Raw genomic sequence first — 25,522 nt, 5'->3', positions numbered from 1 at the left:
CCTCCCATCCCAGTATGTCCCCCACCTTCTTTTCCCCGTGTCTCCAAAACCCACCCAAATCACATCTCCTCTGTTTTTCTCTCCCTCCTGATACCTCTCTCCTTCTCTCATCAATTTTTTTTTTGTTCTCTCCGTTTCTCTATCTCCCTCCCAACTTCTCTGGTTCCCGCTCCTCTCACTAGTTCTCCATTCTTGGCTCTCTCTCTATTTTCCCCTTCAAAGTCGCTGATCTTCATCCCCTTCAGTTGGGTCCGATTTTGTTTGATGTGGAGGTTCTATTTGGTTTGACAGTGGTGGTTCAATTGGGTTTGACGTGTTGGTTCAATTGGGTGGTGGGTGTGGTGGTTGGTGATAGTGGAATAGGTTGGGCAATGGCTGCTATAAATTTATAATCTAATTTCAAGATTTTGAATTTTCTTTAGGGTTATTGCAGAGCTGTTACAACATGGGCCATGATTCAGATGGTGGTTCCCAAGATGGAAGGGATGAAGGTAAGTTGGATGTTTAACTCAAAATGCATTTTTTTGCTCGCTCTTTGTTATGTTTAAAAAGGTTGAACTCAGAGTTGAAAGGAATAAAAAATTGCCTTGGACTAGAGCAGGGGGGTAACGACTTACTGGTACTGGCTGTTGATCCTAGGGAATTTTTTATTTTTTTTTCTCATTCCAAGTTCTAAGTTTTTCTTAGTTGTGTTTCTGTTCTTTTTAGCTGTATGTACACGGTCGTTAGTGCCTTTTATTGATTCATTCAGTAAATTATTATTTCCTTTCGAGTTATACAACTTTGTCTGCTATGTATATTGCTGGTACATTGAATTGCGTGGTGTGGTGTTTCCTTCTAACGAGAAAGGTTAACTACTCTCTCCATGCTTCCTTCAATGATAGCACTTTGAGTACACACACAATTACAAAAATTAACCAAGTTATAGTTATATATTCCAATTCTCCCCTCTCAAGATGATGCACCAAACTTGTCTATGAGTGAATGGAAGAAAGAGCTAGACACCCCCCTTTGTAAAGATATTGGCAAGTTTTCCTGCCTTTTATTTGGATATCTCAATTTTTCCTGGTCTGTAATGTTGTGAATTTATAAAATCCATAGTTGCAATTTTAATTTTTTTGACCTTTGTAGTTCAAGTCTTATTTGCTATTGCTTATAGTTTTGCATACCAAGTGTGTTCTCAAATTTTTGTTTTGGTAGATGATGAGGAAGAATATGAGGAGGCTGGCAGGGGTAGTCGATTTCTTGGATTTATGTTTGGCAATGTCAATGACTCTGGTGGTCTTGATGCTGATTACCTTGATGAGGTAAGCTTACTCCCCCGCGCCCAACCCCTCAGCGCCCCCTCCCCCCTTCTTTTTTTCTCCTCTCCTTTAATTTTGGGTTTAACTGTGGTGAAACAAACAAATAAGTAACAAGAAGTACTTGCTTACAATTATTGAAGCTTGAAATAGCTTTGACAAGTTATGGATGGCCATAGAAATGCATGTGCGATGAGTCCACCTATTTGGAATTGTTAGGGAATTCCAAATCTAAGCTCCTGTGGGCCGTGCCCAAGAACAAAATAGATCATAGACAAAATGAACACCAATTTACGTGGTTCACCCCAAGTTGGGCCACATCCACGGGCCATAATGATCCAAATAAATCATCCAAAAGGAGCATAAAAGAAGATAACAACAAAGAACGTTTTGGGTCTCCCTCACACAGGATAATCTCTCTTTTCCCACGGAAGCACTCAATAGAGAAACCTAAACACACCCTTTCTCACCACAAACCTAAACCCTAAACTAAACAGACCCTAAAAGGCTCTAACCGTAACTATAAATACCCCATAAGACTGAGGCTAACCTGGGAAGAAAAAGGACAAAAAAGGGCTCAAAATCATAACTTAAACTATGAAGCAGTTTGAGCTGCTGGAGCAGAAATTTCTGCATAGCATTCCGCTCTCACTATCTTGTTCTGCTTGAATGGGATTGAATTTTCTCTAGAGGGAGTACACAGCAGCCATTGGGCCACCCCAACTGAACAAGACACATTTTTAATGGAAATCTAATGCTTTGTTCTAAGGCTATAAGCCTTTCATTTTCTTGGGGTCATGTAAGAGAGAATCCGAGTATCTTGAAAGAAACTAATTCATTCTTTTAGACCTCTTCGTCTTCCCAAATTCCCTAATATACATATACCTATTTGAATGTCTATAAGTCTTGACTGACAGTCCAAGAAAAACAAAGAAGTTTTGACTGACACAAATATTGTAACATTTGTATAATTGAACATATTACCAAATAATATATCCCAGCACTTCAGATACTGCTTGTTCTACAAGAAAAGCATGAACAAGAAACTAAATTTCTGGCATGTCTTCTAAAGCTGACATGCAAGTAGCTGTTGCCATGAAATTGAAATATATTTTAAGATTTCTTGGTCTACTGCAAATTATTAATTCTGGGACATTCAACAATTTGCATCATTGTCTACTTGTTGAAGAGCACTCGCCCTCATGTTTTGAAGTGTTTAAACTCGACTCTATTTCTTGCATTTTGAGCTCGCAATAATGTTTTAATAATGATCTTGCTTCTTCTCTCTCTTATTATTATTATTATTTATTCTTCCATATATATATATATTTAAAATTTTGGGTTTGTCAGCAATAATCATCCAATTAGATATTCATGAGTGTTCTCATTTTTCACATTTACAGTTTTAAATTGAGTTCTAGTTTAGTGATGTAATCTTGATGCTGAAACCACAGGATGCAAAGGAACACCTCGCTGCACTTGCTGACAAGCTGGGTCCTTCTATAACAGGCATAGATGTATGGATTTCTCATCCATTTCTTTAGGTCTATTGCTCTATTTGGTAGTCTTGAATATTATCTTGGGGCCCATTGTCATGAATTTCTTATTATATTTAAGGGAGTTATAATTGCTTTTTTACTTTTTTTGGCACTTGCTTTTATTTTATTTTATTTTATTTTATTATTTTATGGAACTCTCTTATTCCTTTACTTGTGCTTTTTCCTACCCTTCTTTTTAACTCTCTTCCCTGATACGTAAATTTTTGTTTGATTTTTAGCTGTCAGTAAAATCACCACAAACATCAACTGATGCTGTTGAAGAAGGTGAATATTGTGAGCCTGGAAAAACGATCTCATTCAATTTTTTGATGTTTTGCTAGTGACTCCTCCCCTCCTGCCTCCCCCTGTCCCAGTTCATATCTATTTGTTATATTTGTATATTACAATTTCTTCTATTGGCTATCAAGCAATATTATTTTAAGAACAAAGGAATCTAGCGAATGCACTATGACCACTCTTTCTAGATTTATTTGTGACTGCACTATGATTACTCTCTCTCAATTTATTTTGCTAATGCACTATATTTACACCCTTTCAATTCATTTGTGAATACACTATGATGCTTTTTGTATATTTTATTTAGTTTTTAGGTGATAATTCTGATTTTTCTTCTTCCAATTTTGTGCCACCCAGAAAACCTTCGATGTGATTTCACGATTAAAACCATTACTTCAGTCTTATTTAATTTGTCATTTTAGCACTTTATGCATATGAAATATTTAATTCCTGGCATTCTAGGTTATACCCTTGATCTTCTAATTTGCTCCTTGAGTGGCCGTTCGCCTCTCGTGGAAGATGGATTCTGTGCTAAGGGGCATAAAAATGTCGCAGCAAATGCGATAAATTTGTTTCTAGTGTGTTGCTGAGATGTTTAACCTCAGATAAATTTTTGTGATACCTGTTCTTTAAGGCTGTACACTGTACACTGTACAATTTGACTTCTCCACTAGGTAAAGCTATGTTGATTCTAATATTCTCTGTGTTGTATTTGACCTTAGCCAGTCTGTCTGTCAGTCTCACGCTCTCATTTTCTAATAAATGAGGCGGAAATAAAAAATAAGTTCGTCGTTCACATTCTTATTTTGTGAGTATGCACTCATTGTGTTCTCTTATGACAGATTATGATGAGAAGGCTGAAAATGCAGTGAATTATTTTGATATTGATGAGGATTTTGAGGGACCTGAGATTCAAGCTGCTACTGAGGAGGACCATTTGTTGCCCAGAAAGGATTATCTTTCTGCTCAAGTGTCATTGTCTACTTTGGAGCTCACACATTCTGTGTTTGATGATGAAGATTACGATGAAGAAATTGAACAGGAAGTGGAACATGAGGTGGTTGAAAAAAACGTTGATGTTGAAACTATCTCTTTACCAGGTGTTCTCTCAGTTAAAGTTTTCTGTTAGTTGCTAACTTTTACACCATGCATTCATCAGTGTTTGCCTAGATCACATATATTGATTTTGCTCATAGTTGGGGATGGAAAAGATACATATTAAATGTAGTTGTATAATTTGATAGGTTGTCTTGCAGGGGATTCTAAAGGAGAAAAATATTCTGAGGATGATTATCAAATTGGCGGTTTGGACTCTGAAAATTTGGATGCTCATGTAGAAGAGTTTCAGGTCTGATTGTGATAATATGTATAAAAAGTTGCATATCAATTCTTGCTCTCGGATATTATTTATTCTGACATGTTACTTGTAAAGTAAGAATTGTTTTCATTGTCATGTATGTTTATTCTGTTTCCTACAAGAAAAAACATTTGCTCTGACAAGTTGGGGACATGATCGTGGATACAATTATATTGTTTCCTAAGCAATGCGTACTAGACTACATTTGTATTTTGTCATATGTCTACATTTGTTCTCTAATTTCTTTGAGATGCTATACCTGATGTAAGGAGACAGCTAATTTGTGAATGCAAGTGATTTCTTTGTCATCTAGTCGAGGGAACACGTATTGCTGCTCGTTCTTTAACTGAATTGCATCTTGACAGTGCTTCTTGCTATTCTATTAGTCTTCATTGATGTTTACATCTCTCTTGGCTATTACAGGAAGCGCTTTCAGATAAAAGTGCCACGCCGCTGCCAGTTCTGTGCATAGAAGATGGGTTGGTGATCTTAAGATTCTCGGAAATCTTTGGTATTCATGTGCCCTTGAAGAAGGCGGAGAAAAGAGAACATAGATACTCTGTTCCTAAAGGTATGTTGCATATATATGGAATCCTCCTTGATGCCTCCAAGGATAAAGTTGCTAGGACAGAAATTACATGTCTTAATGGCAGCAAACTACTGTCTCAAAGCATATGTTATGTTAAAAATTATGTTTACATTTTTTTTTTCTTATGGGTCAAATTTTAGTTGCATTTTAGGTTATCTTCCTGTTAGACAGGTCTTCTAGTTTTGGTTTGTATCTTATTGCTTCATCTAGTTTTATTTTTAGTCCTGTTTACAGAATTAAACCAACATCCTTTCAGATAGGTACAAATCCATGGATGTTTCGGATATCATTGAAGAGGATGAAGAGGAATTCTTAAAAGGATCTAGTCACGGATTGCAATCTTTGAAACAGGCAGATGCAATGAAATATGACATCTCAGCACTCAATGACACTGACTCGGAAAATGCAAAGTTTGGTGTTCTAAAAGCGACTAATTCAGTCGCTCTGCTGGATGATGGGCCAATAAAGGACTCCTGTCTCAATGCAGAACCATTGAAAGAGGATCTAAATTTTGATATTTCTGTGGGAAGGCAGTCACCTTTGTGTTCAAAATTTTATCCTCTTGATCAACTAGACTGGGAAGAAGGAATTGTTTGGGGCAATTCTCCTGTAGCAAGTGACAATTCTGATGAGAGTTGTGAAATTTCGGGACCTGATGAAGTTTCAATTAATAGCGAAACAGAACCTGATAGTGGGTCACAAAATGTTCTGTTAGAGCCCCCAAAAGAACCTGATGAGAGGGATCATGCTGTTGTGCTGCATAGCTCATGTAGTTTATTGGAGCCTTTTGGCTCAAGAAATTCATCAGAACTTTTATGTCTTCCTGTCTCGGAAAGCAGATGCCATCCCCAACTTTTAAGGCTAGAATCTCGATTTGAAGTGGATGACCATACAGATGGTACAATGGAGAGTGTCGGTGAGAAGCTTCATCAGAGTGATGCTGTGAGGGAATTTAGCAAACTCACTTCACAGAATAGAGACATGCTAAAAGGATCCTGGTTAGACCAGATAATTTGGGACCCAGATATGCCTACTGGAAAGCCAAAACTTATCCTTGATCTTCAAGATGAGCAAATGCTATTTGAGATTTTGGATAACAAGGAAAGCGAACATCTTAGGCTTCATTCAGGGGCCATGATTGTGACTCGCCCGGTAAACTTGAGCAATGGGGATTCTTTTGAGCTGCCAGGTCACGGAGGTCAATTTGGTTGGCGTTATGTTGCTAATGATAAACACTATTCAAATAGGAAAACTTCTCAGCAACTGAAATCAAATTCTAAAAGACGCACAGTGCAGGGCATAAAGATTTATCACTCACAACCTGCCCTGATGTTACAGACAATGAAACTGAGGTTAAGCAAGTAAGATGGATTGTTATATATTCCCTTATTTTTCTTTATTTGTTCTGATACTGCTGCATGCTTTCTTTATTTTGTTTGAATGTTGTGTTTTACTTTATCAGTATGTCATGGTTTATAGTCATTTGGCTCAACTCTGTTTCAAAAACAGTCATAAGCCTATTTAGGGTTAGGTAATGAGGAATTTGAAGTGCTTCACTGAATAAGTGAAGGAATGGGTTCAAGAATGAAATTCCAAAGAAGGAGATAAGAAGGAAGACTCTTTGTTGTTGAATGCAGGTCACTACGTGCTTATCTGCACAAGTACTGTTAACTATACTGGGTCATGCATAGGAAAGAAATATGAATCCAGCTAATCTGTAATTTCTTTTTGTTATATAATAATATAGCAAGTCTTGCAAGGTTTTTGAGATTTTGAATTGATGATTGAGTTTAGGTTTTTTTTTTTTGGTCGAAGAGTTTAGGTAGTTTTGGTTATCGTTTCAGCATAATCTTTCTTGTACTTGCGCATGATAGATATCCCATTGGCCATGGGTTTCAAGGTGATTTTATTTGTTAAACTTGTGTTGTGAATCTTCTATGCCACTCCATCTGTCTCCTACTTTTGCATGTTATGCTGCCTAATTTTATAACTCAAAAAAATAACTTTTTTGCAGTAAGGGTGTGGCTAATTTTCACCGACCAAAATCTTTATGGTATCCCCATGACAATGAAGTGGCTGTAAAAGAACGAGGGAAGCTCCCCACTCAAGGACCAATGAAAATTATCATAAAGAGCTTGGGTGGGAAAGGAAGTAAACTTCATGTGGATGCTGAGGAAACAGTCTCTTCTGTTAAATCAAAAGCTTCAAAAAAGCTAGGTTGACCCCTCTCATTTTAATGTGTTTGTCTTGTGTATTTATGTTTAAGTTTTTTAATTGATGAATTCTTTTGAAGTATGTAGAGAAGTTTAAAAGCTGACTCAGAATTCTTGATTTTGTAGATTTTAAGCCATCCGAAACTGTGAAGTTGTTTTATTTAGGGAAGGAACTTGAAGATGATAAATCTCTTGCAGCCCAGAATGTTCAACCAAATTCTTTGCTTCATCTTGTTCGTACAAAAATATACTTGTTGCCAAAGGCACAAAAGATTCCTGGTGAGAATAAATCTTTGCGGCCTCCTGGAGCATTTAAGAAGAAATCTGACCTTTCTGTGAAAGATGGTCATGTGTTTCTAATGGAGTAAGCAACTTCAAAGACCTGTTTTAAACCTTTTATGTTGTTTCCCCTTCCCCTGTATGAGTTGGTTTGCTTGATGGTTATTGTGCTATTCTTCCGATTCTGTTCTTATTGTGATCGCCTTCATTGTTTTGTATGACAGTAAGAGTGTCAGATTGATGCTTCACTTTGTATCTTGCAATTGAATTGTTTGTTCTTCGGACAACTTATCAATCTTAAAAGTATGAAATGATGTCTTTCATTGCTTTATTTTATGGAATCTTAGGACAACTTATCAATCTTAAGAGTATGAAAGCATCATTAAAGTAGTTTTCTTGATTTCTACAACTACAAGGTTTATGATATTCCAAGCACCAAAAGTTGTGCTGAATCACAAATTCAGGAAGCTGATATCTTATGTTGACATCAATTTCTAGGGACTAATAAGGGCAGTTAAATGAATTTATTGCTTTGATGACGTACTGGGAAAGAGTGAGGAGGTTCTGGGCACTGTGGGCACTGGTTTTGGTTGATTTTAGGGATATTCTCATTCTTCTTTAATGTTTGATTAGATTTTTCAAGTTTGAGCTTTTACTAACTTCCTTTTTTATTTTTATTTTTTGTATTTTCTGTTTTCTCTTCAGATTTTGGATTCCTTATCCACTCTTTGTAATTAGCTTTTCTACTTCAGTATGTCTGTTGCTTTTCAAAAAAAGAAAAAAGAAAAAAAAAGTATTGTTCCTTGGTTTTTTCTTTTTGGCCAAGCATAACTTTTTTCAACTGTACAGATATGGAGGTGACCATACCAAACTAATTTGATTTATTTTCTTTGCAGGTACTGTGAGGAAAGACCTTTACTTTTGAGCAATGCTGGTATGGGTGCAAGATTGTGCACTTATTATCAAAAATCAGCCCCAGATGATCAAACTGGTTCTTTGTTACGCAGTGACAGCAACAGTTTGGGACATGTCATCTCACTAAATCCTGCTGATAAATCACCTTTTCTTGGAGATACAAAAGCTGGTTGCAGTCAGTCATCGCTTGAAACAAACATGTATAGAGCTCCTGTATTTTCTCATAAGGTGCCATCAACTGATTATTTGTTGGTTCGTTCTGCAAAGGGAAAGCTTTCAATTAGACGCATTGACAGACTTAACGTTGTTGGCCAACAGGTTTGTGATAGCAATACCCTTCATTGCATACTCCAATATTTTTATTTTGTTCTCTTGGGTTTCAGAAGCTTTTTTTTTTTTTTTGGTCCCTCCTCCTGTTGGTGATTTACGGGCAACTGATGCAAGTTGTTGGTGCTTGGCTTTACTCATGTCCTTGTTTGATTATTAAAAAAAGTGATTTTCTTGTATGCATTTTAGTACTTTGTTGCATTTTCATAGTTCACATATTACATAATAATTCAAACAGAACATAAATGTAACATTTACTTGTTTTTGGATGAGCTGTTAAGCCAGTGTGGGTTCTCAATGTCTGAGCCATCAGGAAATGCGTCCTTGAATATATATCAACTCACAACCCAACAATCCATACAACATTCTCCCTCATGTCTAGGTGTGCTCAATAGATGAGTCAAATACAGCCCATAGGGGAGGGAGTGGATTTTTCTTTAGAACAAAAAGGATTTGTGCTATTTGGAAGAAGTGGAAAGGGGGTTTTGAATTGAGATAAGATTCCAATTTTAATTAATGGAAGACCAAGCCTTTAATTTGGAGCATCAAAAGGTTAAGCCAAGGAGATACTTTCTTCTTCTTTGTTTACTGTGGTGGTGGATGGTTTGAGTAGATTGGTGGAAAGAGCAAAGGAGATGAATATGAAAGGGGATTGGTAGTTGGTGGGCAAGAAATGGAGATCTTGCATATGTAGTTTATGGAAGATACAATTTTTTTCCCTTTTGGAGGAGGGTCAAAATTTGAGAAACTTTCTGTCAGTACTAGAAGTTTTCAGTACTGTTTCTGGTTTGAAGATAAATAGAGGCAAATGTTCAACTGCAGGGATAAATACACATGCAAGAAAAGTAAGGGAGTTAGAATTGGCCTTTGGGTGTGAGGTGGATAAGTGGCCTATGAATTATTTAGTGCTGCCACTTTGGGTTAATCCTATGGCAATTAGTTTGTGGGATCCAATGGGGAAGAAGTTGGAGAAAATGTGAGACCCTGTGTGCCATTCGTTGAACATTGATCTGACCGCTTGAATTACTGGAACAAACCGATCTTATGAAGACGAGAAGATAGATTATGTTAATGTAGATATATCATCCTCGCTTGCGTCTTCTGGCTATGAGTTGCCAGTGGCAGCGGCAGATCAAAGCGATTGATGAAAGAAAGAGAATGGTGGCTCCTTTTGTCCAGCGCACATTTTCGGAGAACAATGTTGGAGACAAGGTGAGAACCTTCCGTTGGTACTTATTTAGCCTTTTTTATCTGGAGGTGAAAAAGACTAACACTTATTCAATCAGTTCTTTGCTGCATGCCTATCTATATTCCACTTTTTTTAGTCGTGTTAGCGTGGACAAAAATTGGGAAGCTTGATGAGGAAGTTTCTATGGCAAGGAATATTGGAAGGTAGAAAAGACCATTTGGTCAAATGGGATTTGGTGTCCCAGGTGTTTGAAATATGAGGTTAGTTGTTGGGAATATGGTAAGTAGAAATGAAAGTCTTCATGGAAAATGATTATGGAGGTTTGAACAAGAGCGCGGGGCTCCTTTGGTTTCTGTCATTGGAAGTAAATATGGGTCACATGAAAATAGGTGTGATTCTTCACCAAAAAGAAAATAGATGTGATTCTATTATTGTGATTAGAGGGGTTCAAGCCCTTGGACAGAATGTCTCAACGTTCCTTGCTTGATATCTTAATTGATGTTTTGGGATGAGTGCTGGGTGGGAGAAACGGCTGTATCCACTCCTTTTCCTCGCGTATACAGTTTACCTTGTTTCCATAATGTTCCTATTGTAAGCTTGTGTGTAGATTCTTCTACTTCTCCTCTGAGTTGGGACTTTGGCTTTCATGGAAGCATGAGGGGGGAAGCTAACCGAGTTATTGGCTGTCTTAGAAACATTTGTTTGGTTCCATCTAGGCCAGGTAGAAGATTATGGAAGTTGGAGTCTTCGGAAGTATTCTCTTATACATCTTATTCAAAAAAATTGTTGGACAACTCTTCTCTTTCTCTTTTCGGCCTCTCATGTATTTCGAAGGCCAAAGTACCTCCTGTAGTACGGGTGTTAGCTTGGTTTATAGCTCTAGGATAGGTGAATTATTTATTTATTCGAGAAGACGACCATCCTGGTGCCTCTATCCCCATTGGTGTGATGTGCAAAATGCTATTGAAATTTTGGATGACTTACTGCTTTGTTGCCCCATTGAATTGTCCTTGTGGAGAAGATTGTTTAAGGAGGCCCAAGTGAATTGGGATACTCTGGCTTCTTGTGCTGAATTGGGAGAGGTATTTCTTTGGGGAGATGTGCTGTGGTGGTAATTTTTTGGGTGATGTGGATGGAGTGGAATAAAAGGATATTTGAGGGATCTTTTGTGGGATAGAGTTCGCTTTTGACCTTCCCTTTGAATGTTGGTATCTCCAAAGTATCTGGATAGTTCTTTCAGGCTTTGTTTTATAATTGGAGTGTTGCTGTTTTTTATTTTATATATTTTATATCTTGTTTCGTTCATGTTTTGTAATATTTCTTTATATTAGTGAAAGCATGTTTCTCATGAAAGAAAATGCTGTCTTTTTTTTTTGAGGTTCTCATTGGATTACTTAGACAATTGTGCTCGGGTAGCAGGATAAGTCATTTTTAACCACGAAACATCATGAGCTATTTGGAATGGACCCAACTACAAGTATCAAACTCAGAGGGATTGTATGCCATTGTGAGTAAGAAAAAAGAGGAATCTTAGGATGTAAGGCTAATTGATTGTTTATTTGACAAAGAAAATGAAAAGAACCTTCTTTCTGAGGTACTCTTTATAATGTAAAAGTAATCTTGGTAGTGCAGGTAGTGACTATTCGTCATATGATAAGAACATATAAATAGGTAGTTGCATGCTATAGAAATGATTTAAACTTTTGCTGATAATTTGTTAATGGTCAGAGCCTCCATCTAGTCTTTGTATTTTTGAGGATTAGAATGGGGTTGGAGTGGAAAAACTGAGCGGTTGAGTAAGATTTTAGTCAGCTTTATGGGTGTCGGTTGCTGCAGGTTTCAGGGAGAACGCATTCTCAGTTGTTAGGATGGATTTGCTAGCTGTTGTGAACAGATGTTTGCCACTTGTGGAGAAGTGTAACTGAAGGAGATGACATTTTCTGCCTTCCAACTGAAATTTCAAATTCTATGTGAAATTGATGTTCGTGGGTTTAGCGGAAAACGTGACGCTACCATAAAGTGAAAGCTTTTCGTTTGTCTGAGTGTTTTATTATATATCCTGGATTTTGTAATATGATTCTCTAGGTCGATATCCGTTACTTGGTTCCATTGTGGTTTTATTTTGTTTATTTGCTTTTCCATATCGGAATATTAGTAGATTACTTGTGTCTAAATTGTGCACTGCCAGTCAATAACAATTTCAGTAGATCTATGTGTATTAAGAGACAATCTTTCCTTGTGAATCTGAGTTGTTCTCCTTCTATTGTTTGCAGGAACCTCTCATGGAGGTAATGTCTCCTGGAACTAAGAATCTTCAAACTTATATGATTAACAGGCTCTTAGTCTACATGTGCCGAGAGTTCCGTGCTGCCGAAAAGCGCCATGTTCTTCCTTGTATCCGCGCAGATGAGCTACCTTCACAATTTCCTTATCTATCTGAAGCCTTTCTTCGGAAGAAGCTGAAGGAACATGCAAATTTGCAGGCACTTTCTTTTTGCCCAATTCCCTTCTGATATATTATTATTATTTTCTTGTTTACTGTTCTTTACTGAACTTATCATTCTGAATGGATATGCAACATTTCCAGAGGGGATCAAATGGACAATGGATGTGGGTTAAGAAACGCAACTTCCGAATTTTCTCAGAGGATGAATTAAGAAATATGGTGAAGCCAGAAGAGGTGAGTTACACTTCAAATCTTTTGCTTTTCTGCTTTTACTAAGTTAAATCGATCAAACATTTTTGTTTGTAGATGCTCCATAGAAATCCATCGTTATTCCTTTCTTCCACCGAGAAAGGTTCATTTCATATTATAAGAGAAATTTCTCTTTTTCTTTTTGTGTTTGCTTTTCGTTATGGTAATGCAATGCTAAGTCTAGGAAACTGGGTTGTTTCTGATGTTGAAAAGAGCTTTTTTTATTTTATGTGAAATTGATGAAAACCCGATATTTAAAGGTCAGTAATGTTACCTTTAGTTTGTATTTGTGTTTTGCTATGATTTAGAGATGAGAGAGAGAGAGGGTGGGAGAGAGAGGGAAACAGAAAGTGGGAAAAGGAAACAGAAAGAGGGAGAGGTGAGTAACAGACATGTACCAAGGTTTTTCAACATTGAGTCAAAGGAGTTCCGAATTAAGGTGGATGCTTTATCGTATGGAGGGTCAATTCTAATCACAGAGAAGGCTAACGATCGTATGTTCCATGTTTCCATGGAACTTAGTTGTGTAGAATGGTTGATCAAAGAGCTGCAGATTCTCCTGGATAGTAAGGGTCAGAGTTTTTTCAGGAGGTACAGGGGGGATTCTTATCAAGTGTGGGTGGAAAAGGTTCATAACTGGAAAGGATACTATCTAAGACTGACCAAGTGTGTACACGGAATTGTGAAGTCTGTTGTGATTCCCCAGGGTAAAAATGATAGTGGATGGATCCAGATTAAAGAGAATTTAGAAGGAATTATAACAGGGAAAGACAGAACCAGCGGACACGGGATCACAGAAGATGTTGGCAACACAGCCTTGAGTGCCAGAGGCAGAATTTCAGGCAAGACTTACAAAGAAGCGGTACAAACTGAGAAGATTGTACAAGAACAGGAAAAAGGGAATGGCAATTCTGATGACATGGGAAATTGGAGTTGGGTGGTGGTTTGCGAAAGGCAAGTGCTGCACCAGGCCTGGGAGGATATCCGGAAGGCTATGGAAGGTCTGTTGGATAAAAATGTTAATTTATTCCCTTATCAAATTAATAGGGCTTTTTTCTCCTGCGACAGCAAATCAGAAGCGATGAGAGTTAGTAGCAGAGGAAAACTGGCGGTGGAGGGGCAAACAGATGTTTTGCTGTACAGCTGGGAACATGGTTTGAAAAATAATCTCCCCAAAATTGTCAGTTACGGTGGCTGGCTGGGTATTACTGGGCTTCCGATGCACTGGTGGAGCAAGGAATTTTTCCAACGCATTGGCATGGAATGTGGGGGGCTGCTACAGGTGGACCAGCGGACCGAAAATTATAAATACCTTTTTGAAGCAAAAATTAGAACCAGGAAAAACTCCATTGGGTTTTTACCGGAAATATTGACCCTTACAGAAGGAACAGAAACTTATCACGTGAAGATCAGACCAATTTCTCCGGCAGTTCGGCCCATCACTTCACGGCAAGCCAGGCCTTTGATCTCTGGTAGCGGGACTGTTCAGGTTGTTACTGGAGGTGGTGTTCCGACTAGCCAGAGACACTGGAGAGTCGTTGATTATTCCCAGGTGGATTGGGCTCGAAGCAACATTAATGAGTTTGATTGGCTCGAGAAGGAAAACCGGAACTCCGTTTGCGGATTTGTGCATAATCAAAAGGATAGAGGTGAAGGGACTTCGAAGGTTCCAGGCGAGGGGACCTCTATCCAAGCGGCAGAGAATTTAATTATCCCTGCTTTTATGTCGGCATTACCTAATAAGGCCACAACAGAAAATGTGATGTCGCTGGGCCCAATTAATGTCGAGCCCATTTTGCAACATTCAGCCCAAGTTAATCCCTTGGGTGTTTTTTCCTCTGAGCCCAAACTTTTTCAGAATATTAGGTCCTTCAGTGAACCGGGCCCTATTTGTGGGTTAGAAAAGAACATGAATTCTGATCCCCAGTCAAAGAGTGACTGTACGGCAACTAAGTCGAGGACACAAACTAGATTCCTATCAAAATTCGGCAGAACAAATGGTGAAGGAAGTAGGGGTTCCAGAAAAGGTCTATCTCACATCGACGATCAACTTTCAAGTGCAAGCGCTCTGCCGCAGATCTGTTCCCTCCCCCCTTCGTCGATCGCCGATAGAGATGAGGATGATTCCATTTCATCGATTTGCCCGGAATCTGTGGATTCATTGGCCAAATCACCTTCGTCGGAATCTGAATTCGTCGACGAGATCTCGTCGACCGAGGAGAAGGAAAAGATAGATGCTTTTGCCAATGAAGAGGGGATTCTTAATGACATCTTTACTAATCCTGTTGCAAATTTCCAGCCAGATGAGCAGAAGGGAATAGAAGCTGATGATGATGCAACTTTTGTTCCAGAGACCATTCCAGAAGTTCTTTACTACAGAAAAAGAAGGAAGAGTCGAGGTCAGGGACGCAAAGATGGTCTACCTAAAGCACTGCTGCACAAAATGGATATATCTTTGATGCCCCTAAAGAAGAACCTGGCCTATAGAAGACATGGTAAACCTTGTATTTCCAACGGTGACCCAGGTCCGAGGGGCACCGGAAAAAGTAAGCAGAAGATATGGGAATCTACTTCTTATCAATGAGGATAATTAGCTGGAATATTAGAGGTCTGGGAAGTAGAAGGAAAAGATTATTGGTAAAAGAGCAACTACGGAGAATCAAACCAGACATAGTAATTTTGTTGGAAACTAAAAAGGAGATAGTGGACAGACAATTGGTGGCAGGTGTTTGGGGGTCAAGGTTCAAGGAGTGGGTATTCTCTCCTTCCCTGGGAAGGTCTGGTGGCATAGCAGTTTTGTGGAATTCCCAATCCGTTTCAGTAATTGATTCTATGGTTGGTGAATTTTCAGTATCTATTAGAATTGTTGAAAGTATTGGGACGGAATGGTGGCTGTCCGGGATTTATGGCCCATGCAGACAAAGGGAAAGAAATCGTTTTCGGGAAGAATTGGCGGATCTGTACGGGTATTGTGGCGATAATTGGTGTCTTGGAGGTGACTTTAATGTGGTCCGTTTCGCAGCTGAAAAGTCAAATGAAGGAAGAGAGACTAGAAGCATGAGAGATTTTAATGATTTTATCCAAGAAACAAACTTACGGGATCCCAATCTCCTCAACGCTTCTTTTACTTGGTCTAATCTAAGAGAAAATGCTGTTTGTAGAAGACTGGACAGATTTTTGGTGTCGAGCAGCTGAGAAGATTATTTCCCTCATTACCGCCACAAAGCCTTGCCGCGAATCACATCGGATCACTGCCCTATAGAGCTGGACACCTCTAGGGTAAAATGGGGTCCTTCACCCTTCCGTTTTGAAAACATGTGGTTGAGTCACCCGGACTTTAAGAGGAATATCAAGCAGTGGTGGGGTGAGGATCAGATATCGGGTTGGGAGGGATACAAATTCATGATGAGGCTAAAAATGCTAAAACAGAAATTGAAAGTATGGAGCAAGGAGATATTCGGGGAAGTTGAGCGAGATATACAGGAGGCAGAAGCGAGATTGCTGGTTTTGGATCAATGTGAAGGTACGGACGGATTGGACCACCTCTTGAGGTCTGAGAGAGAGAATCTTCTCATAAAGCTTGGTGATTTGGCCCAGAGGGAGGAAGTCAAATGGCGCCAAAGAGGAAAGATAAAATGGGCAAGAGAAGGGGATGGGAATACCAAATTTTTTCACAGAGTGGCAAATGGAGCAAGGAAAAGAAACTACATAGACAAACTAGAAGTGGAGAACTTGGGCGTTATAGAAGATGATGCAAACATAGAAAGGGAGGTGATTAGCTTCTTTAAAGGGCTTTATAGCAGCAATAGAGATGCAGGCTGGGGTGTTGAAGGCCTAAATTGGTGTCCCATTAGCCAATTGGACGCTGATTGGCTTGAACGACCTTTTGAATTGAAGGAAGTCCATAAAGCAGTTTTTGATTGTGGCAAGGATAAATCACCGGGACCGGATGGTTTTTCTATGAGTTTTTTCCAGTCTTGCTGGGAGGTGGTTAAGGGAGATCTCATGAAGGTAATGCAAGATTTTTTTCATAGTGGAATTGTAAATGGGGTCACGAACGAAACTTTCATTTGTCTCATTCCTAAAAAGGCGAATTCCGTGAAGGTTACTGATTATAGACCGATTAGTCTGGTTACAAGTCTTTATAAAGTGATATCCAAGGTTTTGGCCTCAAGATTGAGGGAGGTTCTTGGAAATACTTTCTCCCAATCTCAGGGAGCTTTTGTTCAAAAGAGACAGATTCTAGACGCTGTGTTAGTCGCAAATGAAGTTGTAGAGGAAGTCAGAAAACAGAAAAGAAAAGGGCTGGTGTTCAAAATTGATTTCGAGAAAGCTTACGATCATGTGGGGTGGAATTTTTTAGATGACGTGCAGGAAAGGAAAGGCTTTGGTGTCAAATGGAGAAGCTGGATTAAAGGCTGTTTGGAATCTGTCAACTTTTCCATTTTGATTAATGGAAAACCAAGAGGAAAGTTCAGGGCTTCTAGGGGAATTAGGCAAGGGGACCCACTATCACCATTCCTATTTACCTTGGTCAGCGATGTTTTAAGCAGAACAATTGAAAGGGCTCAAGCTGCTAACCTAGTTCATGGAATTGCTTCAGGACATGATAAAGTGGAAGTTTCTCACCTTCAATTTGCAGATGATACCATTTTTCTTCTAGATGGTAAGGAAGAGTATTGGTTAAATCTCCTAGAGTTGCTGAAGCTGTTTTGTGATGTTTCCGGAATGAAGATTAATAAGGCTAAAAGTTGCATCTTTGGGATCAATATTAGTATCGAAGCTTTGAATAACATGGCGGGCAGTTGGGGATGCGAGGTTGGTTGTTGGCCGATGATATACTTGGGTCTTCCTCTCGGGGGAAACCCAAGGGCTCTTAATTTCTGGAATCCAGTAAAGGATAAGGTGGAAAAACGACTTCAAAAATGGAAGAGGGCTTGTTTATCCAAAGGGGGAAGGTTAACACTAATCCAAGCTGTTTTGAGTAGCATCCCTTCTTACTATATGTCATTGTTTAAGATGCCTTTAGGAGTGGTTGCCAAAATTGAACAGCTTATGCGTAACTTTTTATGGGAAGGACTAGAAGAAGGGAAGAAAAATCACTTGGTCAGGTGGGAAAGGGTCACTAGAACGAAAGAGGAAGGTGGTCTTGGTATTGGCTCCTTAAGAGAAAGAAATGAAGCCCTGAGAGCTAAATGGTTGTGGAGATTTCCACTAGAAACCAACTCGCTAAGGCACAGGATCATTAAGAGCAAGTATGGAACCGACTCAAATGGGTGGGATACTAAAGAGTTAGTTAATGTGTCTTGCAGGAATCCTTGGCGAGAAATTTCAAAAGGGTATAACTCTTTCCTTCAATGCTGCAGATTTTCTGTTGGAAATGGGGAGAAAATTAGATTTTGGGAGGACCTTTGGCTGAAAGAAGGGATACTAAAAAATCTGTTCCCTAGACTCTTTTCTTTATCCAGGAGAAAAAATCAAACTATATCCCATTTTGCTAACACTCAAGAGGTGAATCTTAATTGGGATTTTGATTTCAGAAGGAATTTGTCTGAGGCTGAAATTGCAGAAGTGGTAGTTCTTTTGGATATTTTGGGGAAGGTGAGAATAAATAGTTCTAGATTGGATCGGAGATCATGGGAGATTGAGTGGCACGGCTCGTTTTCATGCAGGTCTTTCAGGTCTTTTCTTCTCTCTACCACCACAGATGTTTTCTCCCCTTTCAGCTCAATCTGGAAGGCGAAGACACCTCCGAAAATCCAATTTTTCGTGTGGCTGGTAGCAAATGGCAAGATTAATACTTGTGATTGCATTCAAAGGAGGCAACCTAAGATGTGCTTATCTCCTTCTTGGTGTGTTCTTTGCAAAGAGAATGCAGAAAGTATTGATCACTTGTTCATTCACTGTTCTTATTCCCTCAAATTATGGTGGAGGATGTTGGGTGCTCTCGGAGCGGAGTGGGTCATTCCTAAAGGGTGTTTTGAGCTCCTTAGTATCAATTTGAGGGCGTCGGGGAAGGGGAAGAGAGCTGGAACCCTTCGAGATTGTCTAGTTCATGCTATTTTCTGGAATATATGGATGGAGCGTAATCGAAGAATTTTTCAGGGTCATACAGGAGTAAGGGTTGAGGAATTATGGGATAGAATTAAATTTTGGGCATCTCTTTGGGCTTCGGTTTCGGGACAATTTAAGGATTATCACTACTCTATCATCTTGAGGGACATGACGGCCGTCTTAAGATGATGTCACTTATGTTTTTGTGTTTTTAATTACAGAATCTTTCTGTCTTAGTTGGTCAGATACTCTTCATTATAGGTTTTGTTGCTTGATCGAGGTTTTTTTCCTCTTGATTATCAATACAATGTTTCTATTCAAAAAAAAAAAGGTCAGTAATGTTAGAAGACGACTATTGGTATCCGATGGTAAGATACCTATGGTCGGTATATCTTTGAAAGCTCAAACGGAGAGAATAAACATACTCTTCGGACTGCTTACTAGATGTTGACTCATGAAGGGAAAAATACCTTTTAAAACTAATTCAAATTATTTCAAGTTATATGATGGGATTTATGCCATTGCCTGAAATTGTCATGGGTTTAAATTATCACAGTTTGTTGACTTTTATTGCCTCAGTAATAGCCTTCTACCTATTTTTCTTCTAGACATGAATGGTAAGGCCAAATCTGTTCTTGTTGTCCCCTAATGATTGAATTCTTCTAATGATTGTTCTTTGCCAAAATCTAATCTCATCTAAATGCATATGCTTTGGCAGCCAAAGTTTGGCTTAAAAAACATTCAAAGTGTGATTAATTCTTGAATTTCTGATGGACACTTAGTTGAATAGCATGAAGCGTTTGTTTCATCATGTTAGCACACAGTCATTCAGGCACATTGAAGCAAGACTTCTATACAGTTTAGAAATGGCTTGAAGGAAACAACTTATCTAGTTTATCCTTTATACTTTGTCTTGCAATTTTAAAAATGGATTGCAGTAAGTTATTAATTTGACGCCTCAACTCAGCAGGTTAAATAGTAGTTATGACCAAAGAGATGATGCTCATGCATCTTTTTTGTTCTTACTTTTTGTGTATAGGTGTGTGCCTATGAAAGTATGCAAGCTGGTCTTTACCGGCTCAAACATTTGGGAATTACTGAAACACATCCCTCTGCCATATCATCTGCAATGAGTCGTCTCCCTGATGACGCAATTACTCTGGCTGCTGCATCACACATTGAAAGGGAACTGCAGATTACTCCATGGAACTTGAGTAGCAATTTTGTAGCATGTACACAGGTAAACATATATCTTTGACTCTATGATTTCTTTTTTACATCAAGTGCATTTTTACTTGTGATCCTGTTTTTGAGATTTGCATCATATTCTCGTGGCTAATTGACCGGAAGAGGTAATTAATCTTGCAACCATCAGTACCTCTTTTCCATTTATTTGTTTGTTTACACAATCTTCTTTGTTGTTTTTAAGGGAAAAGAAAATATTGAGCGTTTGGAAATATCTGGTGTTGGGGATCCATCTGGCCGGGGCCTAGGTTTTAGTTATGTTCGTGCTGCACCAAAAGCATCTATGTCAAGTGCAGTGGTGAAAAAAAAATCTGCTGCTACTCGAGGAGGTTCCACTGTTACCGGAACAGATGCTGATCTACGCAGATTAAGCATGGAGGCTGCACGAGAGGTGCATTATTGCTGCCCTAAATCTCATTGAACGGTCAAGAAAAAAGACGTTATTTAAGAATCTTAATTTATATTTCTAGCTTCCCTTATGGGCATCACTACCGTTTTGTTTAATTAAATCTTTGCTATCCTTGTTAACATGTAGGACAGAAATAAGTATATTTTATGTGACTTAAAAAAGATATCCTGATGTGCATGAGAAATTGCTAGTAGGTCTATGACCTCGTACATTGTACAGTAGGGTGTTTTAGCGTCTCTGTTTCCTTTTGGAAATGTTGTGGGATATCTAGATGTATTTATTGTTTTATGTTGACTTTAATTGTGTTCTTATTCCCAGGTTCTTCTTAAATTCGGTGTTTCTGATGAACTGATTGCGAGGCAGACTAGATGGCATCGGATTGCGATGATACGCAAGCTTTCAAGTGAGCAAGCTGCATCTGGGGTAAAAGTTGATGCAAACACTATCAGTAAATATGCACGTGGCCAGCGTATGTCCTTCCTTCAGCTACAGCAGCAGAACCGGGAGAAGTGTCAAGAAATTTGGGATAGGCAAGTTCAGAGTCTTTCAGCTCTAGATGGGGAAGAAAATGAGAGCGACTCTGAAGGAAATAATAGCGATCTGGATTCCTTTGCTGGGGATTTAGAAAATTTGCTTGATGCAGAAGAATGTGAAGAAGTGCTTGGAGGTGATCATGAATCCAATCATGATAAATTGGATGGTGTTAAAGGGCTTAAAATGAGAAGGCGCCCTTCCTTGGCTCAGGCAGAAGAGGAGATTGAAGATGAAGCAGCAGAAGCAGCAGAGTTATGCAGGTTGCTTATGGATGGTAAGGATATTTATGTTACTTTTGTTTAGTTACGTTTGTGCTATGCAGAAAATATTAGATTGAGTATTTCCTAGTTCCAATGTAGGTTCTGTTAAATGGATTGATTGTGCATGGTTTTGTTTTGTTATTTGGGAATAGACCTGCTGATATTGGTTATTGCTCAATTTCTAATGTGCTCGTGTGGGAATTTGAATTCTATCTGGTGAATGTCATTGTGTTCCTATTTGTGATATGTGGTTGACCATGACAGCTGTTACACAGATGAAACTGAGAGGAGGAAGAAGAAGAAAACAAGAGTTTCTGGGGAGGAGCTGGGGTTGGCTCCTGGGTCAAGAACAAATTATGGCTTCGAAAATGCAGATAGGGCAAAGAAAATAATTGGTGCAGCACAACCTGATGAATCCTATACTTCAAAAGATAATCCAGTTGGAGATGTGAAACTGGTAAGAATGAATCACCATTTCGTCATGTTTAGTCTTGGTTTATTTATTTTATCTTTTAATTCAGCTCTTCTTGTTTAAACATGTACGTCATGTCTGATCATGAAGATATTCTTTCCCTATGCATGTAGGTTGAACTGTGTGTAATGTTCATGTTTTGGTTGCAGGTGGAAAATCCTCTTAAAAGAAAAAAGACCGGAACACTTAAAGGAATGAAAAAGAATGATATCACACATACTGGTCTGATGAATAAGAAACTGAAGATATCAGGAGATGGTGGCAAGGCAAGTGAGCTTGTTATAAAACTGCTGGTTCCTTTTCTTTTCTTTCTTCGTGCTTTGTGCTTATTTCTTCTTTGCATTTCTTTAATACTTAAGTTGCTACCGACTTACTGCATTTCCTTTTTTCTTTTGACCACACATACTTTCTGTCTTTGCATACTTTTTGTTTCTTTCTGATTTTATGCTTTAATTCATGTATACAAGGAAACTGCCTGCACTGGGAAAGTAGGATTGTATTTAAAAAACCTTTTATGTTTTTGTTTGTAACATTCCTTCTTGGATATACACTTGTGCATTTTCTTCCATTTGATAATCAATACAAGACAGTCTGGCTGCCTTTCGGAGGCAATAATGTGTAATACTGTTATTCTTATTTGTTGTACATTCCCATCAACTTTACTGTGTGCTAATGATTCTCGGATCTGTGGAATGTGTCATATATTTGTATATTTCCCCCGCTTAGAAATCGTTCTTAATTTGACTACCTCTTTGAATTCAGACATATAAGGAGAAGAAATCAGCACGAGAGAAATTTATGTGTGGAGCATGTCATCAGGTATATAACTCAGATAAGTTTAGTTTAGAGTTTTGGTAATATTCTGCTAAATAGTGTGACTAATAATTTAATACTGATTGTTTACCTTTTTGATGGCCCAGGCTGGACACATGAGAACAAACAAGAACTGCCCCAAGTATGGCGAAGATCAGGAAACACACAGCGACACTCCGGATCTGGATAAAGAAGATGGAAAGATCACTGCTCTGAATCCATCTAATCAGGCTCAGCAGAAAACTACGACAAAGAAGCTGGTACCTAAAAGTGCAACTAAAATTGCCGTGGTTGAAGCTTCCGATGTTGACGTTGGTCTGAGTACAAAGGTTCTTCCATTGAAATTCAAATGTGGGTCAACTGAAAAGCTTCCTGATAAACAGGCTCTTGGAGAGACAGAGAGCTCTGAACGTCCGGTGGCATCTGATCCGGAAACTGGGAAGACCACTTTTAAGGTGAACAAGATAATAATATCGAACAAGATGAAACCTGAAAATGCACCTGTTGAATCTCAGAAGCCACCTATTGTGATACGGCCTCCCACAGATACAGATAAGGGCCATGTCGAATCACAAAAGCCAACTATTGTTATACGGCCACCAGCAAATACAGATAGAGACCAGGTGGAATCTCAAAAGCCCTTAATTGCTAAACGACCATCAATGGAGGCACAGAGAGAGCAACATCATAAGAAAATTATAATTAAACGTCCAAAAGAAATTATTGATATAGATCAGGTCAGTCAGGATGGGAGTACTCCTGTTGAACATAGGAAAACTAAAAGAATTGTTGAATTGACAAGTTCTGAAAAGAACAGGAAGGAAGAGAACATGTATTTGGCTAAGGAAGCTGCAAAAAAGAAAGCTAGAGATGATAAGAGATCAAGGGAGGAGCAAGAGAAACGGAGAAATGAAGAGAGATTGAGAGAAGAGAGGGCCAGGAGGCTTTACGAAGAGGAAATGAGGATGATAGAGGAGCAAGAAAGACTAGCAGAGATTAGAAGATATGAAGCAGTCATCAGACAAGAGAGGGAGGAAGAAGAACGCCAGAAAGCAAAGAAGAACAAACAGAAGAAGAAAAGGCCTGAGATAAAGGAGGATTATATAGAGGATTCACGAGCAAGAAGATCTGACAAAAGGATGCAAGAAAGAGATCGGGGTGCGAAAAGGAGGCCAGTTGTTGAATTGGGAAGGTATGGTGGAGAATCTGCCCCGATAACAAAGCGTCGTAGAGGGGGAGAGGTAATGTTTCAAGCTTATCTTCAAGTTACTTTCATTCATTCAGATTTTCCCCGCACATGCCACCTTTATTACAACTGGTGGCGGATTCATTCTACGATATGTAGTAGTTCACCGCCTATGCCAGGATAAAATTTAGGAATAGATCAGTCGAAATGGACAATCCCAATCTACCCACTATGAATTGCAACTATTCTTTTAGAATTATTAATTGTTTTCCAGTGGGTTCACACTGACTTTTAATCAAAATTTATTTGGTAGAGTTTTGTTTGTGGTGTGACTTAGTGTTCCTCTGTACTTATAAAACAGTAAACATATTTATCCCAAATAAAACAGTAAACAGAGTAGAATCAATTACGAATTACTTTTTGGGGGAGTTTATTTATGTAGTTTTTATGGGTGGTTGGTGAGAAATCCTGTTAAATTTATGTGCTAAGACAAACATCCTTCTTTTTCCCCGTATCTTTCTTGGAGTTGATTTATTTACTAACCTAGAATAGGAATGGGATGAGATAATGCTCGTTCTAATACATAAGATAAAATAAAACAAAATGCGGAAGAGAAGGGCCCATTGTTCTTTTCTGAAATTGTGCAAGCTAAACTCTCATACACCAAGCAATGAATTAATGCACAGCCAAAGTTGCCAATGACTTTTGTAATTTCTTTGTTGTAAGAAATTACAGTGTGTCATTATCAATAGATTGCAGTGTTCACAGATGGTATACGAATATTCACATCAACCTCCAAGAGGCTTGTATAATAACAAATATCCTATGTAATACTGTACAAAACTTTCTTATTTATCTTCTTACTTTTTCTACAGGTTGGTCTGGCAAACATCTTGGAGCGTATTATAGAAACCCTCAAAGATCGAATTGAAGTATCGTATCTTTTTCTTAAACCAGTATCCAAAAAGGAAGCTCCTGATTACCTGGACATCATAGAGCGCCCCATGGATCTGTCTACAATCAGGGAGAAGGTGAGGAAAATGGAGTACAAGAGCAGGGAGCAATTCAGGCACGATGTGTGGCAGATAACTTATAATGCTCACAAATATAATGATGGGCGTAATCCAGGTATACCTCCTCTCGCAGATCAGCTCTTAGAGCTTTGTGACTATATGTTGGTTGAGAATGACGAAAGCTTGACTGAAGCTGAAGCAGGCATTGAATCTGCAGATTTCTAGAGATATTGATACTGATTTAATATCCGTAACTTTATTTTTACAAAGAAGAATGCCCACTTTTGCCGGAGTAAGTTTTTAGGTATTGGGGATTAAAGAAACTGCTTCGGCTTCATCTCACATGTCAGGAAGCATCAATGAAAGAAAATAGTCGCATCTCCTGTAAATTTGTGATTATCTGCTGTAATTTGTGTTTAGTTATTGAATAACATCCGTTTTAAAGTTGTATTAGTTGTACAGTGCCTGCAATGTTTAAAAAGTTTCATTGACACAAGGGGCTTGTATCTCAAGTGCTTAAGAGCATTTAGCCTGCACTCAATGTCCTAGGTTCGATTCCCCCCTCCCTCGATATCCGCTTGTATTAAAAAATAAAAAAAATAAAAAAGGTTTCATTGACATATCAGTTTTTCAATCAAAATTTCATCTTGCAAAGTCACCGATCTGAACAGGAGGATCAAAAGATTTTTTGTGCTGGATGTTATTTCATCTTCATGTCATGCATCTGACATTCCATTCCAGTATTAGTTTCGGGTTTTTGGTTTCCTGAGTACAACTTGATCGATATATCAAAATCCTTTCCAATGTTGCAGTTAATTACCTAATGAATGAGTACT

At 38.6% G+C, this 25,522-nt stretch overlaps 1 protein-coding gene across 3 annotated transcripts; it reads left to right on the top strand.

The window, feature by feature from the left end:
- The first annotated feature begins 2 nt into the window (after window positions 1-2).
- Window positions 3-25,222, top strand: LOC110767045 (transcription initiation factor TFIID subunit 1-like). Of its 3 annotated transcripts, XM_088246719.1 has the most exons (22): window positions 3-332; window positions 423-491; window positions 1,201-1,307; window positions 2,756-2,818; window positions 3,079-3,124; window positions 3,979-4,236; window positions 4,381-4,484; window positions 4,917-5,064; window positions 5,339-6,443; window positions 7,097-7,299; window positions 7,422-7,659; window positions 8,471-8,807; window positions 12,279-12,488; window positions 12,593-12,685; window positions 19,794-19,994; window positions 20,184-20,390; window positions 20,727-21,216; window positions 21,478-21,659; window positions 21,824-21,940; window positions 22,437-22,493; window positions 22,595-23,728; window positions 24,549-25,222. In XM_088246719.1, the coding sequence occupies exons 2-22, from the start codon at window positions 446-448 to the stop codon at window positions 24,909-24,911; spliced, it is 5,709 nt and encodes a 1,902-aa protein (XP_088102845.1). In that variant the 5' UTR covers window positions 3-332; window positions 423-445; the 3' UTR covers window positions 24,912-25,222. The 3 variants fall into 3 exon arrangements, with proteins under 3 accessions (XP_088102845.1, XP_088102846.1, XP_088102847.1); XM_088246720.1 differs by having other exon boundaries at window positions 3-491; window positions 4,393-4,484; XM_088246721.1 differs by lacking the exons at window positions 3-332; window positions 423-491; window positions 1,201-1,307; ... (2 more) ...; window positions 3,979-4,236; window positions 4,381-4,484 and having other exon boundaries at window positions 4,929-5,064; window positions 5,343-6,443.
- The last annotated feature ends 300 nt before the right edge of the window (window positions 25,223-25,522 follow it).

The sequence above is a fragment of the Prunus avium genome, chromosome 1 (genome assembly GCF_965620075.1).
Source record: "Prunus avium chromosome 1, drPruAviu1.hap1.1, whole genome shotgun sequence".
NCBI classification, from domain to species: Eukaryota; Viridiplantae; Streptophyta; class Magnoliopsida; order Rosales; family Rosaceae; genus Prunus; species Prunus avium.
This window is presented reverse-complemented; position numbering and strand designations above follow the sequence as displayed.

Coding starts and splice junctions, on each gene's coding strand:
- LOC110767045 (XM_088246719.1), top strand. CDS start 446: ATGGGCCATGATTCAGATGGTGGTTCCCAAGATGGAAGGGATGAAG. Junction 3,125..3,978: donor AACTGATGCTGTTGAAGAAG/GTGAATATTGTG, acceptor CTCTTATGACAG/ATTATGATGAGAAGGCTGAA. Junction 19,995..20,183: donor ATTTTGTAGCATGTACACAG/GTAAACATATAT, acceptor GTTGTTTTTAAG/GGAAAAGAAAATATTGAGCG.